The 16590-nt window shown below is 31.8% G+C and overlaps 2 protein-coding genes across 2 annotated transcripts; one reads left to right on the top strand and one right to left on the bottom strand.

The window, feature by feature from the left end:
- Positions 1-1646: 1646 nt before the first annotated feature.
- LOC119668417 lies at positions 1647-12258 on the bottom strand. Its single transcript, XM_038077916.1, has 4 exons — positions 11747-12258; positions 3420-9966; positions 3189-3347; positions 1647-3133 (listed from the first exon to the last, which is right to left on the bottom strand). The coding sequence occupies exons 1-4, from the start codon at positions 11836-11838 to the stop codon at positions 2810-2812; spliced, it is 7122 nt and encodes a 2373-aa protein (XP_037933844.1). The 5' UTR covers positions 11839-12258; the 3' UTR covers positions 1647-2809.
- Positions 12259-13379: 1121 nt separating this feature from the next.
- Positions 13380-14687, top strand: LOC119674377 (ubiquitin carboxyl-terminal hydrolase isozyme L5). Its single transcript, XM_038085545.1, has 3 exons — positions 13380-13585; positions 13654-14402; positions 14471-14687. The coding sequence occupies exons 1-3, from the start codon at positions 13516-13518 to the stop codon at positions 14621-14623; spliced, it is 972 nt and encodes a 323-aa protein (XP_037941473.1). The 5' UTR covers positions 13380-13515; the 3' UTR covers positions 14624-14687.
- Positions 14688-16590: the final 1903 nt, after the last annotated feature.

Here is a 16590-nt window from a genome sequence, read left to right as displayed (position 1 = left end):
AGGTAGCAGAGTTAGGAGACTACCAACAATTATTTAACTCGTAGACAGCTCACGCATTAAAGACGGAATATTGTTCAAACTCATAATATTATATCAAAAACTACATTTCACAAAAATACATTGGATCATTTCGTAAAGGCAATTTTCACATTCATACTTCAGAAAATTAAATATCCTTAGTAAGTCGATAAGCAAGTTCGACTTACTTATCGATTTTCAATGCTTTGTTTCAAAAGAAAATAAAACCGGGCTGAGCGATATTTTGTGATATTTATATATTTCCTGCTCTTCTTATATGAAGTATAAAAACCAATGATAACTATTTTTATGAAATTTTTATTGTTGCACTTTTTAATTTTTTTAAAATACATGGAACATCTCTAATGTAAAATATTAAAAATAATTTTAAAATCTCTTTAATATATATAAAACAAAATCATTTAAATCGTATTGTTAACATAAATTATTACACGCTTTGTCTTTATTCTTAACTTATACAATAAAATAATAATTTTGTAGAATACTTCGTTTTTAAAACATTAATCATTACTTTTTTAATAAAACAAACTTTTGTAATATTCAATATAAAGTGGATCTATATATGTATGTATATATATAAGTATGTGTTAATTTATGTACAATTTATTGTACAAAATAGAAAAAACTTATTCAATAACTGCACTACAAAGTTAGCTTATTTAGAATTATTTTTACTAGACCCTAGAGACGTTGTCACATTGAGGTTGTGTGAATAACATTTACTGCAAGCAGCCTGCGATATATAATAGAGTTTCTGTGTACTTAGTTTAACATTAATTATCTTACAATAGATATTTATATATATACATATATAATATATCTATATATATAAGTGTTTATAATATTATGTTTAGGAAAAAGAATTACTTTTTATTATAATTATAAATATAAAAATTGCAACTCATTTATTGCAGTTTATTTGTGTTGAATGAAAAATTGCATGTTTGCACTTTAGCTACTTTCACTCTACAAATAATTAATTCCTATAAAATATATGATTCGACATAAGTCGTTTTTTATTTTGTTATTGCATTTGGTTATGTATGCAGCGTACAAAAAGGAAATTTGTTTTCTCTGTTCTTATAAAGCAAACCATTTAAGTATAATTACTTTTTATACCTATTAGTAGAAAACGTGCTACAATTTATGATATTCCATATTTTTGCAATTCTATTAAAAGCATTGTATTCATTTTGAAAAACAAGAAAGCTCGCACCAGATATGCTATAGATATTTCTAGATCTAGAGATCAAACAGGAACATACTATATGTATTTCATAAAAAATGTTCAATCTTTATACTATTCAAGCATGAAAATTGCAAACAAATGGAAAATTGCTAACAACACATTAATAATCCTGACATATACAATCTAGTTACAATGGACGTAATAATCTCAAATTGTTGCAAACATTTTTTCTAATAATCAAACATAAAGGAATTTTGAGTCATCGTATATACACATCTGCATGCATATATGTCAATAAGTACAGAATACATCCAATGTATTGAATCTGAGATTTCAAATCACATTGCCAAACATTCTACTTTGACATGAAGTAATCAAGAATATGAAATTCAACTAACCGCAATAAACTTTTCATATAATATTTTTTTTTTTTTGATTGCCAAAAAAAATCACGATAAATATATATGTTAGAACAAATAAATATTAGTTACACAGCTCATCATACATAAAGTTAAAGTTAGCTTTAACTTCACTCAAGCTCCAGCAAGTTGCATAAATTTACTTATACTGACAATACTGATTTATTATCTGGACCTACCACTCTACGACCTAAAGTCATTAATCTACGACCTAGAGTCATTAGTATATGTACCTGAGCTACAGGTTTTTGAACCAGAAAATTTGGTTTACCACTCATAGCCATTATGACCCGTTCACTGGTCTATCACCCAAAGCGACGGGTCTATCACCCAGAGATACAGGTCACCGACCTGCAGCCATTGTTCTACTACGCGTAGCCATTATTTTATGATGCTTCTGACACTTCCTGATCTACGATAACTAATCACCACACACCAATCCCGTCGGAGTTTTGGTATTAACAACAGTAAAATAAACAAAACACAAACAAATGTTTACCATTTACTTTTAAAAAAATAATATATACATGTTCTTTAAACTGATTTTGCATAAATTTTTGTGATCTAAAAGTGAAGTTTAGTGAACGAACTACATAAAATGTGTAATATTTTTTCGTTAAATTTTGTGTTCTCGAATTGAATAACTGTTGTTGTTTAAACGAATTAAGTTTATAGAAAATTTTTAAAGCTTCAGTTTGTGCTGCTAAGAACAGTTACACACAGTTCGACGGTTACACTATCAAATATAACTACAACAGTCAACTTAAAGAGCTCCTATGCTTCCGTAAACGGAGCGACTTGTCAACAAACGCGTAGAGATATGTACTATTCCTGAGTTGCAATATATTTGATGAAGTATCATTGCGTGATTCATACTCATAGCATATGTAAGGAATTTACGTTGGGATAATAATAGCTTTGCTTATCTATCCTTTTAGATTATATTGAAATTTAACAATTTGTTTAAAAAGTATTGCATCCACGCGTTTACTGACTTTTACAAAGTGCTATAACTGGAAACATTTGCATTACGTAAACTAATTCTCAAAACTAAATTTCCTTCCATTGGCTAAACGCTTTTCTCACTTCTGACAAAAATATACATTCAACGGAAACATCATAATAGCAGCACATTTCCAACTTTTGTTCTAATTAATTTCATTTACTTTCCTTTCTTATTGGTAACTGCGCTTTTCTTTTGATGTAATTTGTCCTTTAAATGTTTGATAAGATTTTGGATGTCCTCTACACTATATGCGAAAATCAGCTTAGACTGTTTAGCTTGCAGATTTCCATTGTTAAGATTTTTTAAAGCATGTTGCAGACAGTAGACGCTTCCTTCATCCGTCTTCACCATAGATATATACAGATTAGCACGACATAAATCACATTCCCCATCGATTAATTTCAATGGTGGTTGCTGTTGTTTTTTCGCCTTCGTACCCTTTTCGTTTTGCACTTTCTCTATCGTTGTTACACCAGCGGACTATGATTTAAACAAACAATAAATATAAATATTTTTTATATTATAAATGACCTACTTTTAGTTTTTCTCTGGCAGAAGTTTCCTTTTCGAAAACATCATTTAACATGGGTAGCATTTGTTGCAATGTATCTAAGGAAACGCGTTGATCGTATCCCATTGTGAACAGCAATTGCTCTAAAGAAAACATGGCCGGTTCGCAGCTATCATGAATATCCTTAAAGAAAATTTTAAAATTGAAATGATGTTTATATATCAAAACAATTTAAATAGCTATTAGCTATTTTACCTTGAAATCATCCTTTGCTAAGTCTAGCCATGTTGTTGTAGCAAAGTAAACACTTTCTGAAACTACGTAACCAGTACCCAAACTGGAGGTATATGCTCGTGGAAATACAACTATAAATTCCCCTGGCTTTTGCTCGATTCGACAAAGTGAAACCCCCCGGTCTGTTAGCATGTGTGGTGGTACCATGACTGTGTCACATGGCAACCATATTGTTTTATTTTGACAATGTGTTGGAATGAGTGAAGTTAACGCAGAACGGAAATTTGCACTTTGATCATCTGGGATGCCATACCACAGTTTGGAAGCACCAGTATGCAAGTATTCAATCCAAGATAAGCCATGTGGATCACGATACCAGCAGCAAGCAGAGAATAACATACCAACATGTAAAGTAGGTACTGTAACGCCCATCACTGGCCCCAATGAACGTAAAACTGATCCAGGATTATTAGTCAGTACTTTTAGATTCCATGGATGACGTGCATAATTTGAACCTTTTCCTTTTGGACCAGGACTAGGAAATCCATATCCCCAGCCCGATGAATCGATCGAACCAGAATGTACACATACATGACTGTCACGTACTGCAACATGTCGCCAAAATTCTGCCTCAACATCATTTACAGTTGGTTCGGTATTCTTAAACCATAAAGCCATTGTATTTCGTGCAATCCTATAAAACTGGCTTAGTGGCATACTGCGGCCCTTAACAATGCACTCCATTGATACACCATCTATTTCTTCTTCAGATTCTTCGTTCTCAGATGAAATATCATCTTCATTGGAACCGCTTTCAGTGTTTGCAAATCTATCTGCGTTACGTCTGGCCCGAGCTTCACGTTTAGCCCAATCTGCTTCTACTTCATCAAATAATTTTTGACGCTCTGCTGGAGACAATGTATCATATGGTAGCAAATATTTACAGTATATATCATCAAGTTTTGTGACACGATCTTGTGCTAACTTTGGTATGCACATTTCCTCAGCTACGCGTGCCCACTTCTTCTTTTCAATAACTTCTTTTAGTCCTCCTAACTCCTGTACAGTATGATACAAACGTGGTAAATCAACTTCCATTCCTCCAATCCATGGCGGTGTATTCATCACAATACTTTGTGTTGTCAAGTACTTTTTTATTGCACTCAGTTCTTTTGCGCTTGGTCCCCATCGATACAACATTTTATGGACATATTGATTATAAGCAGTAAATCTCATTTCATCGGATATACGACATTCTGGTTTAAAATTTGCTGGCGGAATTATTTTACAGATACCAAAACGTGCTGCAATAGGTGTAATACGTTCAATAAACTCAATCGGATCTGCAAATTCTTTTTCTGTTGGTCTAAATATTGGTGCTTCAACCATTTGCGTGGGATCATCTTTTCTTGGAAAGGCCGTATTATTCGACATTTTGATGGGTGTATCATCCTTAAATTTTTTGTTGCTGCTTGTCCCTGCACCACCGATTTTCGATTTCGCTGAACCAGAAAAAAGCGAAGAGCTAGAATTTACTCTTACTAGAGTATTGCCAGTTCCTAAACCAGACGTACTTGCTGGATTCGTAGTTGAATCGGAGGCCTTGAATCGAGGTTGTACCGTACCGATTGGTACACTTTTAAGACTATTTGATGTTGAACTAGCAGCTGCAGCAGCTGCTGCTGCAGAAGTACTAGGTGTGATATTTAAGTTTGGAGTACCAGTAGCAGTAGCATTCTTACTTGTTTCATTAATAGCACTATTTGCTGAAGTTTGATTTGTATTATTTGATGACGTTATAAGCGTTTTAACAATATCTGAAGCATTCATAGATTCAGGTAAAGGCTTCGTATTTGAACCCATTTGCGCTTTGGTTACAAGTGTAGCATGCATAATGACTTTTTGGTTTGGACCCTCAGGACCTTCTCTTCCTAATTTTACGGCCACACCCTGTATACCGCCTTCTGCATCACATCCAGCTCCACTACCCTGAAGCGGAATATAAAATGTGTGTCCATCTGAGTCAGAATCACAATCATTCGTTTTGGTTACTTCATTCTTTTTAGCTGCTTTTGTCGTTGAACCCGCGGAAGCTTTAGCGGCAACTGTGTTCTCTGCATCCAAACTAACTTTGATGAGCTTACTCTTCTCTGAAGGACTTAAAGTAAGAGAAACTGAACTGTTTTGTGATGGGTTTGCAATATCCTTATTTGATTTTTCTGTTGCTGCTGCGGCCCCTTTTTTTTTCGTTGGTGATGTTTTCGCTGTTGGTGTTGTGATGTGCGTTTTATTCTCAGTATCATGACCAGTTTGTCGATGTAATGATGACTTGGATTCTTGTTTCGATTTATCGTCTTCATCATATTTGTCAAATGAATAAATTGATTTCTCATTATCCACAGAGAATGCTCCAAATGAAAAATTTGATCCCTTTTGTTTACCTGTCGACGGAGACTCTTTATTTGGACTTTGCTTTGGTGTTTTTTGATTATATACAGGAGTACGCTTTGGTGTTTTTGGATTTGCATAAGCTGTACTGGAACTAGTTATTGCTTTTTGAACTTTTGTTGTAGAACCTTTATCTTCAACATTCGTAACCGTTGATTGTGCGAAATTTTTCTTTCTACTTGGCTTTGTTGTAGACGAACTTTCTAAAGATGATTGATGTTGCATCACTGCTGAGTTAGTATGTTTACTTGAATTTGAAGCTTCTTTTTCTTTTTCTTTTTCCTTTTCTGTTTTATTTTGCTTATTGTCTTTATTTCCCGATTCTTTAGCAGCACTTTTTTTTTCAACTTTTTTATCAACTTTTTCTTTTGTTTGTTTGTTTTCATTTAAGTTAGTGTTAGTTTTTGATGCGGATTTATGAGTGAGATTTATTGCTTGACCACTAGCGCTTCGGTTTGTTTCTGATGCAACTTCTAAATCAATTAACTTAGTTTCTTCTTTTCTATTAGATGAAGCAATTACTGGAGTAGCTTTAAGTGATGGTCCCTTTGTTGACCACGCACTTTCACTTTTCCCAAAGTCTCTTGTAGCCTTCGATGAAGAACTGAAAGAAGTACTCTCCTTATCATCTCTTGTAGGTGGTGGTGTGGTTGCAAAGTGATTTGGACGTAAATTATCATCAAAATCATCATCCAAATCATCCTGTATTTCATCGGGATTAGACGAACATTCAATCAACCATTTTTGTATCTGCTCATGCGTCATGTTTACTTTTGCTTTACGTCTTTCTTTACTTGATAATTGATCACCAATATACCCCTCAGTTGGAACAACTGGTCCTAATACTGGCTTGTGAATGGATCCACACTTTCCAAGTGTACATTTTGTATTGTCAGGTCCAGAACTTTGTGCGAGACTAACACTAGCAATACCAAATATCTTACCTGATTCTTCTTTGCTCGGCATGAGATTTGCTGCCAAAATACTACCAATTTCGTCCTTTAATGGATCAGCGCTATTTGTTGCGGCAGCAACTGCAACCGCTGCCGCGGATGTAGATGCTGATGTATTTATCGCCGACAGTGTGCTCGTACCTGATATGATTGCAGGTGTTTTCGGACTTTGTAAGTTATGTCCAGCTAATCCAGCTTTTGTTGCTGCATCAAATTTTACTGGGGAAGGTGATGGAAAATTATTTGGACGTGGTAACGTAGTGCGATCAAATTTCGGTGTTAAAAAATTCGGATTTATTTTCGGTGACGGATAAGCCTCAATTGGAGGAGGATATGTCGTTGGTGTTGTTTGATATTTAATTGGGGATTGTTGAGAGAGTGAGCTTGATAAATGTACTGATGCTGATGGAGTTGGAACTGGAGCTGGAACTGTGGGAGATTTCGCAGTAGGAAACTGATGTGTAGGTGTCCTGACAAGATTGCCATGATAATGTGGTGTCATTTGTGGTAAGTAAGAAGTTTTATTAAAACTAGAATTAAAATTTGGACTTGCTGGTACAGATGTTGTCGATGGCACACCATACGTTGCCGGTACGTTTAATATTTTTGATGTAGGCACTGGTGATTTTTTCTCAATTGTTTTAAATGGGCTTGGCGTTTGCGATGTTGGTAAGATTGTAGGTGTTGTTATTGGTGAGATATTTATTTGATGAGATGTCATTGGGGGAGTTAAAACTGGTTTCTGAGCAAGAGGCAGCATTGTTAATGCCGTTGCAGCAACAACCCTGTCGGAATCATAATCCATTATATCAATTTTCTTTAAAATATCTTCGGTGTCCTTATCTACACTTTTCGAGTTCGCTTTAATAGCTAACGGTTCATCATCAGAATCACTAAAGCTCCTTTCAAGTTTTCGTTTAGTTTCATTGACTTCCTCGTTAAGTAAGAAGTCCTCATCATCAGTATCTGCTTTAAGGGGTTCTGATTTCTCTACCATCTTTTCAACTGGTGTTGTAATTTTAGCAATAGTTCCTTTTTTAACCAACATACCTTCTATTTCTCGTTTTACTGGCTCAGGTTTGGGTTGTTTTGGAGGTCGACCACGGCGTGCACCTATAGGCTTTTCTAATCCTCCCTGAGATTCTGGTTTAGTTTGAGATGTAACCTTTTTCTGTAATATAGGTGATGTGCTTATCTGTTTTTCAACTGAATTAGATTGTGCTTTTAACTTTAACTCATTTTCCATTTTTTCCATTTCTTTCACATTGGGTAAATCAGGGTAACTATTCAAGGATAAGTCATCATCATCGTCCTCTGCAAGTTGCAGTTTGTGACCAATTATTCCCATATAAATTGTAGCCCGTTCCTTTGTTTTTCGAGTTGGACGTTGATTGCGTGGAATACTTGCAACAATTTTTTTATTTTCTCCATTTACCACTTGAGTTTCTGTTTTTATTTTTTTTCGAGATTGACGGGCATTTTTAATTTTTTTTGGAGTTTGTTGAGCAGAAATTTCTTTGCTATCTATTTCTTCGATACTTTCATTTTTCTTTTTTGCACCCTTGCCACGTTTAGGTTTCGCTTTAGTCATTTCATTAGATATATCTACTTTCGTTTCAGTTTCCAACTTAATCATTTCATCTGTTGGAGCAATTTCTTTTTGCTCAAAATTTTTAGATATTTCAATTTCTGATTTAGGTTTTATTTCATTCTTTTTGTCCACTGATTTCTTTGGCGATGTCTTTTCAACAACCTTACTATTGACGCGTGGTGTAGTTTTCTTTGCAATTTTTTCTTTTTTTAATTTAATTGATTTTGCCAATGGTTGCTCGTCATCAGATGAAAAATCAAAGACGTTGGCTTTTGATTTAGTTTTGTCAGCGGGTAGTCTTGATACTTTAATAGATTCTGGTTTACCGTTTTCAATACCAATTTTTTCTACTTCTTTTTCTTTCACACTCGATACTTCAACTTTTGGAAGACTTTCAACAGTTTCAACTTTTTTATTAACTATTTCATTAACTGTATCAATTGATTTGTCACCTACTTCTTGTGTATCTTCACGGTGTGGCACTTTCACAGGTTCAAAAAATGCTCTTTGTCTTGTCATACGTCCAGATGGTTCAGGCGAAGGAATAAAAATAGGTGATTCTTTTTGTCTGGGCCGTTTCACGGGAGGTTTTTCTTTTGTATCTTTCAGCGACTGTTCCTGTTTTTGTATTAATTTAGGAGAATTGCGATTACTTAACTCGTTTATATCATCTTTTAGAGATTCTATTAATTTGTTTGCAACTGAGGATGAACGTTTGGTATTTTTAGAATATTCTTTTTCACTCTCTTTAGATGGTGTTGCCGAATTTCTTCCTTGTGACAGAGGTGTTTTAGTTTTTTTTCTTTCATTAGCAATTGCAACTAATTCCTTATTGTCTTCAACTTTGCTTAAATATTCATTATCCGATAAGTCGCCACCGTCTGCTATAGTTTCCGTTCCTTGCTTACCATCTTTTGCCGCTGACCTATTCGAACGTCGTTTTACTTCAGCCAAATTATTGCACTTATCAACATCTGTTGCACCCCGATTCAATCGATCAGCAACACGACTACGCCGATTTCCATCAGCAACAACTTCAGCCCGCTTTCGAACGGCAAAAGGTATAACCGTTTCCTCACATGAAGATTCCAGGACCGGTGTTTTATTTTTTTTATCTTTAATTTCAGGTAAACTCTCACTGACAGTTTTACCAACTATAGTATTTGTATTAGTTGTAGCATTAACTGCATCTGTAGAGGATGTTGTAACTTCTGCCGTAGTTCCTTTAAGTTCTATTTTTTTATTTATATTTTTTGGTCGACCTTTTCTGCCTTTTTTCGCAGCTTTTGGTTTAGCTAAGTTTTTGCTTTCTACTGGTTCTGTTTCTTTTGGCTTGCCTTGATTTAAAAAATCCAAATGCGCGGGTAAAGCTCGTGTGCCACGAAAACACAAAAATGTTAAAAAATCTTCTGTTTTAGGCTTTTTATTTGGTAAAATATCAGTAGGTGGTTCTCGACTCTCCGATGAAGTACTTGGGCCAGTATTTGAAGATGATGAAGCAACATTTACAGAACTATATGAAGAAGTTGGCACATTTTGCCCTTGTGCGAATTTCCGTTGAGCTTGCACCTTAGTCCTGTAATATGAAGAATAAAATTGTTTAATTATTAATTAATCTAATGGATCTACTCGTTTTTATCAGTATTATATATCAATATATATTTTGATTATGAATAAAAAACTCAAGACTTTTTCACTTAATTCGTGAGATTCGGAGTTATAACTTAACAATAGAGCAAAATTTTTAGGAAATGTATTTTTAAGAATACTTCCAAGTTCACTTTTTCTGTATATGCAAAAAGTGCACACTAAAACTTAAAATAATCTCGTGGTTTTACAGGGTCCTCCTATCAAGACTATCTAAGCAAGACTGTATCTATTGCGTTCTTAGCCTTACCATCTCACCATCCCTTGTATTCGATTAAATGATTTATCTAATGCTATTTTATTTCATAATAAAATAAATGACGTATACGATCTCAAGTTACTTCAAAATGAAAGGCCAATACCTATGACCATAGTTCCATTTAAAATTATTTCAACTCCTCTTCAAGATATATTGATTACATCTCGTCTATTTTTAATTTTGCACAAAATTTTGTCCAAATAAAACTGGCTGTAGTGAAGTCTCTAATGAGAATGGTGTCTTTTTCAAGTTTTTATATATACTAAAATATTCAAATCTATATAGCTGTCCAAATAAAATGCAGTATTATTCAAATAGAAGGTATAGCTGTGAAGAAGGCTATAACTTGTTGTGAAGTGGACTATATTTTTACATATAAGCTTTTATTTTACTTTCTTTAACTATGGTCCACATTACATTTGAAATATTATTATAATATTGTATGTAACTTATTTTTAACCAAGATTACGGCGTATTTTTTTCTCTAGGAAAGCGATAACAGTGATATGACAAATAATTGCAAGTCAGAAAAGCTGTTAGAGATGATTCCTTATGATACATTCGTATTCATGATGCTGTTTTCCCACATCTGAAACACATAGACCCACAAATAACCATCATACATCCTAAATGATGGATAAATCATATGTTTAAACTCTTTATATATAGAACAGTTTAGTATAATATGGAATGGATTAACAAAATACAGGTATCTGGAAGCACAACCAAATCAAATAGAAAGAAATCCAACAATTTATTCAGAGGATACTAGCATCTGGAAACTGGACATACTCAAATAGAAAGAAATCCAACAATCTTATTTAGAGGATATAACTATCAATCTTATGCCCAACGCACAATTAATTCACAGCCGCTCGTTAAAGTAGCTGATTTAGCTGAAATGCACTAGCCAGTACTTAAGGAAGACTTAGGGAAGACCTCAACTTTACTTTTTCACATTTCCAAAAATTTAGCAAACATATAACTCGATCTGTGAATCATTGTTCTTCGTTTAGTACATTCAATAAAATATGTGCTCTTTACGTAAACTAAGATTTTTATTCAAAATGACCAACAAATTTAATTTTATTTCATAATTATATGTAAAAAAAGTCACAAGTTATATGGCAAAATCGAAGAACCATAATGACCACATTTGATCAGCGAAAAACATTTGAAAACAATCAATATCGGTTTTTATTTTAATTAATTTAATAAACCAAACAAGTTAAAGGAAACTTAATCATTTTCCAATACAAAATGTATACAAATGTTCAAACATATTTAAAATGCATTCAAATGCCCATAGTATCCCACCCACACAAAAAAAAAATATTAACTGCATAAACAACAACCACTGCACACATCCCATTTCGGTGCATATTCAAACTAATTTAAAATAAATATCTATGGCAAGTAAATATCTCTCATATATATCATTTTTGCTTACCTTTTCGGCATTTCTGGTGAAGACTCAATAGCCGAAGTGGGTGGTGGCGGTGGGGACTCCTTGCGTTTTCTTTTGGGGTTTGAGACCACCATTTTCTGTCAAAATGTTATTTACTATAATTTTTTAGGATTTTCAATACTAATTTTAATATCTGTTTCAGTATTTATGTTGTAATTTATAAAAACAACGTAAAATCTTTATGAAATTATATTGTTGTGCTAAATCACGAAACTAATAATTCATATTACGCACAACACCACCAATTTTTTTCTTGATTTTTATTTGCAAAAAAAAATTCTTCGTCACACAATATGAAATTCTCGTCATATTTTTGCCGTGTAATTTTTTAATTTTATATTCAAATAATATAAAATATTTTTATTTTTATCACACTAATTATTTTACATAGTTTTAAACACATTCAAATAATTTTAAAGTTATTTATTTATGTTAAAAGATTTTTTCACGAAGACACATCACAATTCTTATTTTCTTCGCCGCTTAACACATTTACAGCGTCACTCAAACTGTTTGCATTGTGTCATGGCGGATTTAAAGAGTTACCAGAAGAATCTATGCTTTGATTTTTCTGATTAGATCATCGCCTGAGCAATAAATTTTTTTATAATTATAGATGTATGCGAGTTAGGCTAAGTTGATGCTAAACCAAATGGGAGATTTTTGGAATTTTTTTGCACTGCACACATTTAACCATTTATCAACACGTATCGACACATCACTACATTATCGGCACAACTAAGAATTTCCTTCATTTACAGCGCAACATAGCTTAACTCGCACATGACCTATATTAATATTCGAAATAACTAATAAGGCCGTGTGCGAATTCGAGTAAATTGAGGTAAATTAAATTAAAATTTCCTAGTGATTTTTTGCACTACACTTATGTAAATATTTATTTATTGCTCTAATTTATTATTTTTGGTTAAAAGTTTTCAAATTTATTTATTTGTTTAGTAAATATCTTATAAAATTTTCACAATGGTAACACCTAATTTACCTAATTTTTATGGTAATTCTGGTAAATTTACTCGAAATTCTGGTAAATACCAAAATTCGCTGTCATACCGACATAGTTTACTATTTTCCTCAATTTACCATCAATTTACTGGAATCCGCACACGGCCTAAACAGACAAACAAATTTTATCGACTGCAATAAATAATTATTGTCTTAATCCATATGAAATATTCTTGCGTTTTCAGTGTTTTTAATATATTTTATTTTCACAATTTATAAATTTGTGAAACTTTATTTATTAAATATTTCCAATAAAAGTTCATAATAGTGCGCTTACGGCTTTAGTAACACTTTTTCTTTAGTGGCCAAAGTGTTTAGCAATTTCAGAATTAGATGCTTAGACAGAGAAAATAGTATTGTTGTTATACGTACAATTTAGCAACTTTGAGCGAGCGACTTATTGTTTTTTGCCACACTTATCTAGGTGCATATTAGAAAAAAGCATTTATTGTAATAAAAATATTACAATATATATATATATATTTTATTATTAATAAATATTCTGCTATGCAGTTGAGATTAAATCGATCTTTATTGTATTTAAAAAGCTAGTTTGACTTTTGAAATAATTCAAAAGTGTGGCATCACTTAATTAGTGAGAGTGACATTAAAATTAAATCTCAATTAATTTGTTGGAAGTCCAGCGTTGTGTGATTTGCAAATTTGTTTTAGTCAACGGTGAATGAATAAGTAATTTTCTTGAAGAATTAAGCTACATAACCAATAAAATGTCAGAAGGAAATTGGTGTCTAATTGAAAGTGATCCAGGTGTCTTCACCGAATTAATACATGAGTTTGGTATGTACTCTGCTTTATCACAACCGGTTCAAAATTGATGTAATATATTTGTTTTTTTGGATTTATAGGGTGTGAAGGTGTACAAGTAGAGGAAATATGGAGTTTAGATAGTGAATCTTTTAAAAACTTGGAACCCATACATGGTTTAATATTTCTTTTTAAATGGGTCGAGGATAACGAGCCCGCAGGCAGTGTAGTACAAGACAATCGTTTGGAAAAGATTTTTTTCGCTAAACAAGTAATTAACAATGCCTGCGCAACTCAAGCTATACTAAGTGTGTTATTAAATTGTGAACATAATGATATCAAACATGGCAACATCCTTAATAATTTTAAAGAGTTCTGTCAATCGTTTGATCCGTACACCAAAGGTTTAACATTGAGCAATTCGTCTGAGATACGTACTGTACACAATTCGTTTGCAAGACAAACCCTATTTGAATTAGACTCTAAAAACCAAAACAAAGATGAAGATGTTTACCACTTTATTGGTTACGTGCCAATTGATGGAAGACTTTATGAGCTAGATGGTCTGAAAGAAGGGCCAGTAGATCTTGGTGCTATTGCGACGGGACAAAATTGGATTGACGTGGTTCGTCCAATAATTGAAAAACGCATGCAGAAGTACCAAGAAGGCGAAATTCATTTTAATTTAATGGCCATCATTTCAGACCGTCAACAAATATATACTCAACAAATAGACAACCTTGTAAATCAAACCGAAGATGCAATGGATGTAGATGATGATAGAGAAACTGAAATTGCACGTCTACGTTCGCTATTTGAATATGAAGTTGAAAAACGAAAACGTTATAAAGTAAGATCTACAGCATATAGAATTATTATTATGAACTTAATGTTTCTGTTTGAATTATATCATTTAAGGTTGAAAACATACGCCGAAAGCATAACTATTTACCATTTATAGTAGAATTGCTAAAAATGTTGGGCGAGCAAGGACAACTAATGCCAATTTATGAAAAGGCTAAACAACGTGCTATGGAACGTGAAACAGCTTCAACTAAAAATAATTCCTAAAAATAAAAAATTTATTTGTTTTAAAAATTTACAATTATAACTTAATACAAATTTCACAATTCTACATTCTTGCTTGCTGTTGATTTAAAATCATTAGGATCCAAAATTCATATTAACTGCCATTGTTAAGAAATCAAAACAAAATATATATAAGAAATCGTTACCATTTTCATTCTTAAATATCTTGGTTTGTTTTGTCAAAATAAAGTAAAAATAAATTATTATCTTTAATATATAATATTTACTAATATATTTCGTCATAAGCGTTAGATCCGACACAGATGAATGTTTATATCGTATTTTTCTAATTTTAGACACTAAAATTACTTCGATTGCAACTTTTAAATCACTATAATCACTTTTACTTATGATTGAAACGTTTGTACTGGCAAAATTTCTAAATTCTATACAGGAGCATGGTGTTCATGAATATTGAATATTACTTAAATATATAAGGCTTTAATTCTATTAATATATGCAAAATGTGTGTCTTCGATTATGAAAAAAATGTATTTTTTTTAACGTTTTAAAACAAATTCATTAGGCAATGTAATTTGCAATTTGTACACTAATCTTATTACAAAATTTATTTTAAAAAACTTTGGACAAAATGAAAGCAAGAAAAGTTTGCTAAATGTGGTCACGATCACAGTTTGCTAAAGTGTAATTACAACCAGCTTGCTAAGCGTAATCGCAATCAGAATTCAACCCCAACAATCGCTGTAAAGTCGAGGCTGTAGTCACAGCGAATAAATTTATAAAAACTGAGTTAGATGAGTTAGAAATTTTTTAAGGTTATTTGTTTAACTTTTGGTTTCTCGGTTTGGTTTTCTACAAGACTTATTTAGCTCTTCCTATTCTATGTTCATATCCAATGGTAGCACTTATAACGAAAATGCTGAATTTTCATGTACATTGTCAATCTACTAATGAATAGCGTAAACTTGGCTAGAAGTTTTTTTATTTCCTTATTCGGATTTCATTGATGTTGTAACTTATTCAATTCATCAATAAAAAATTTAAGACTTAAACTCCTCGAATATGGATAAAAAGTCAATTTGAAATTGTTAAGTAAAATAAGCCAAAAATATATAATTGAAAAAATTAATACAGTGTGCACTTCTGAACAAGGTACGTGAGATATGCAGAATTAATTTGTGCTAGATTATCAAAAAAACAACTATAAAAGTATGTTTATATTATGTATATCATTTTCTTTATATTTTTATTGATATATTTTATATATAATATACATAGTTTATATATATATATATATGTGGTATAATATATATAGATTTTATCTTAATTACATTTTTTTTATTATTAAATGTATATAATATAATTTGCAGTATTGTGTATATAGGAATTTTATGTTAATCATTGATTTTGTTTGGTTGCCAAGTTTAAATCATCGAAATTTTCAATATATCTGGTTTTTATTACTTTCTCTATGTATATTTAATTACTTGGTATTACAAATGGAACAAGGAGTTTTGATTATTATTAGTTGTTGGTGTTTCAGTTAATTTACGTAATGCATATGTTATATTTATATGACAAATTTTTTAATTTGTTTAAATTTATTTTGCTTATCATGAACAATTTACCTGTTCTAATATTTTTAAATTAGGTTTTAACATATTTTCGTAGTTATTTTATTTTATAATTTTTAATAATAATACATTAATTTAAATATATTAACTTCATACACATTAATTATATGAAACTAATTCGTTTGGATTTAATTCAAATTAACACTATTAAATTTTTTGAAATTAAAATACCGTAGATTCTAACGAAAAAGTACTCAAGGAATTCTTAGTTTATGATGATAAAATATCATAGAATATAATATTTTAAAATAGATTTTTTAGATGTAATAATAATATGAATGTAATGAATTTATTGTAATATGAGTCACTTTTATGTTTCCAAAAACAAAATAATCAAATTTTATATTGTTTGAT

The sequence above is a fragment of the Teleopsis dalmanni genome, chromosome 1 (assembly GCF_002237135.1).
Source record: "Teleopsis dalmanni isolate 2A chromosome 1, ASM223713v2, whole genome shotgun sequence".
Lineage (NCBI taxonomy): Eukaryota > Metazoa > Arthropoda > Insecta > Diptera > Diopsidae > Teleopsis > Teleopsis dalmanni.
The sequence above is the reverse complement of the archived record's forward strand: the minus strand, read 5'-3'. Positions and strand labels throughout refer to the sequence as shown.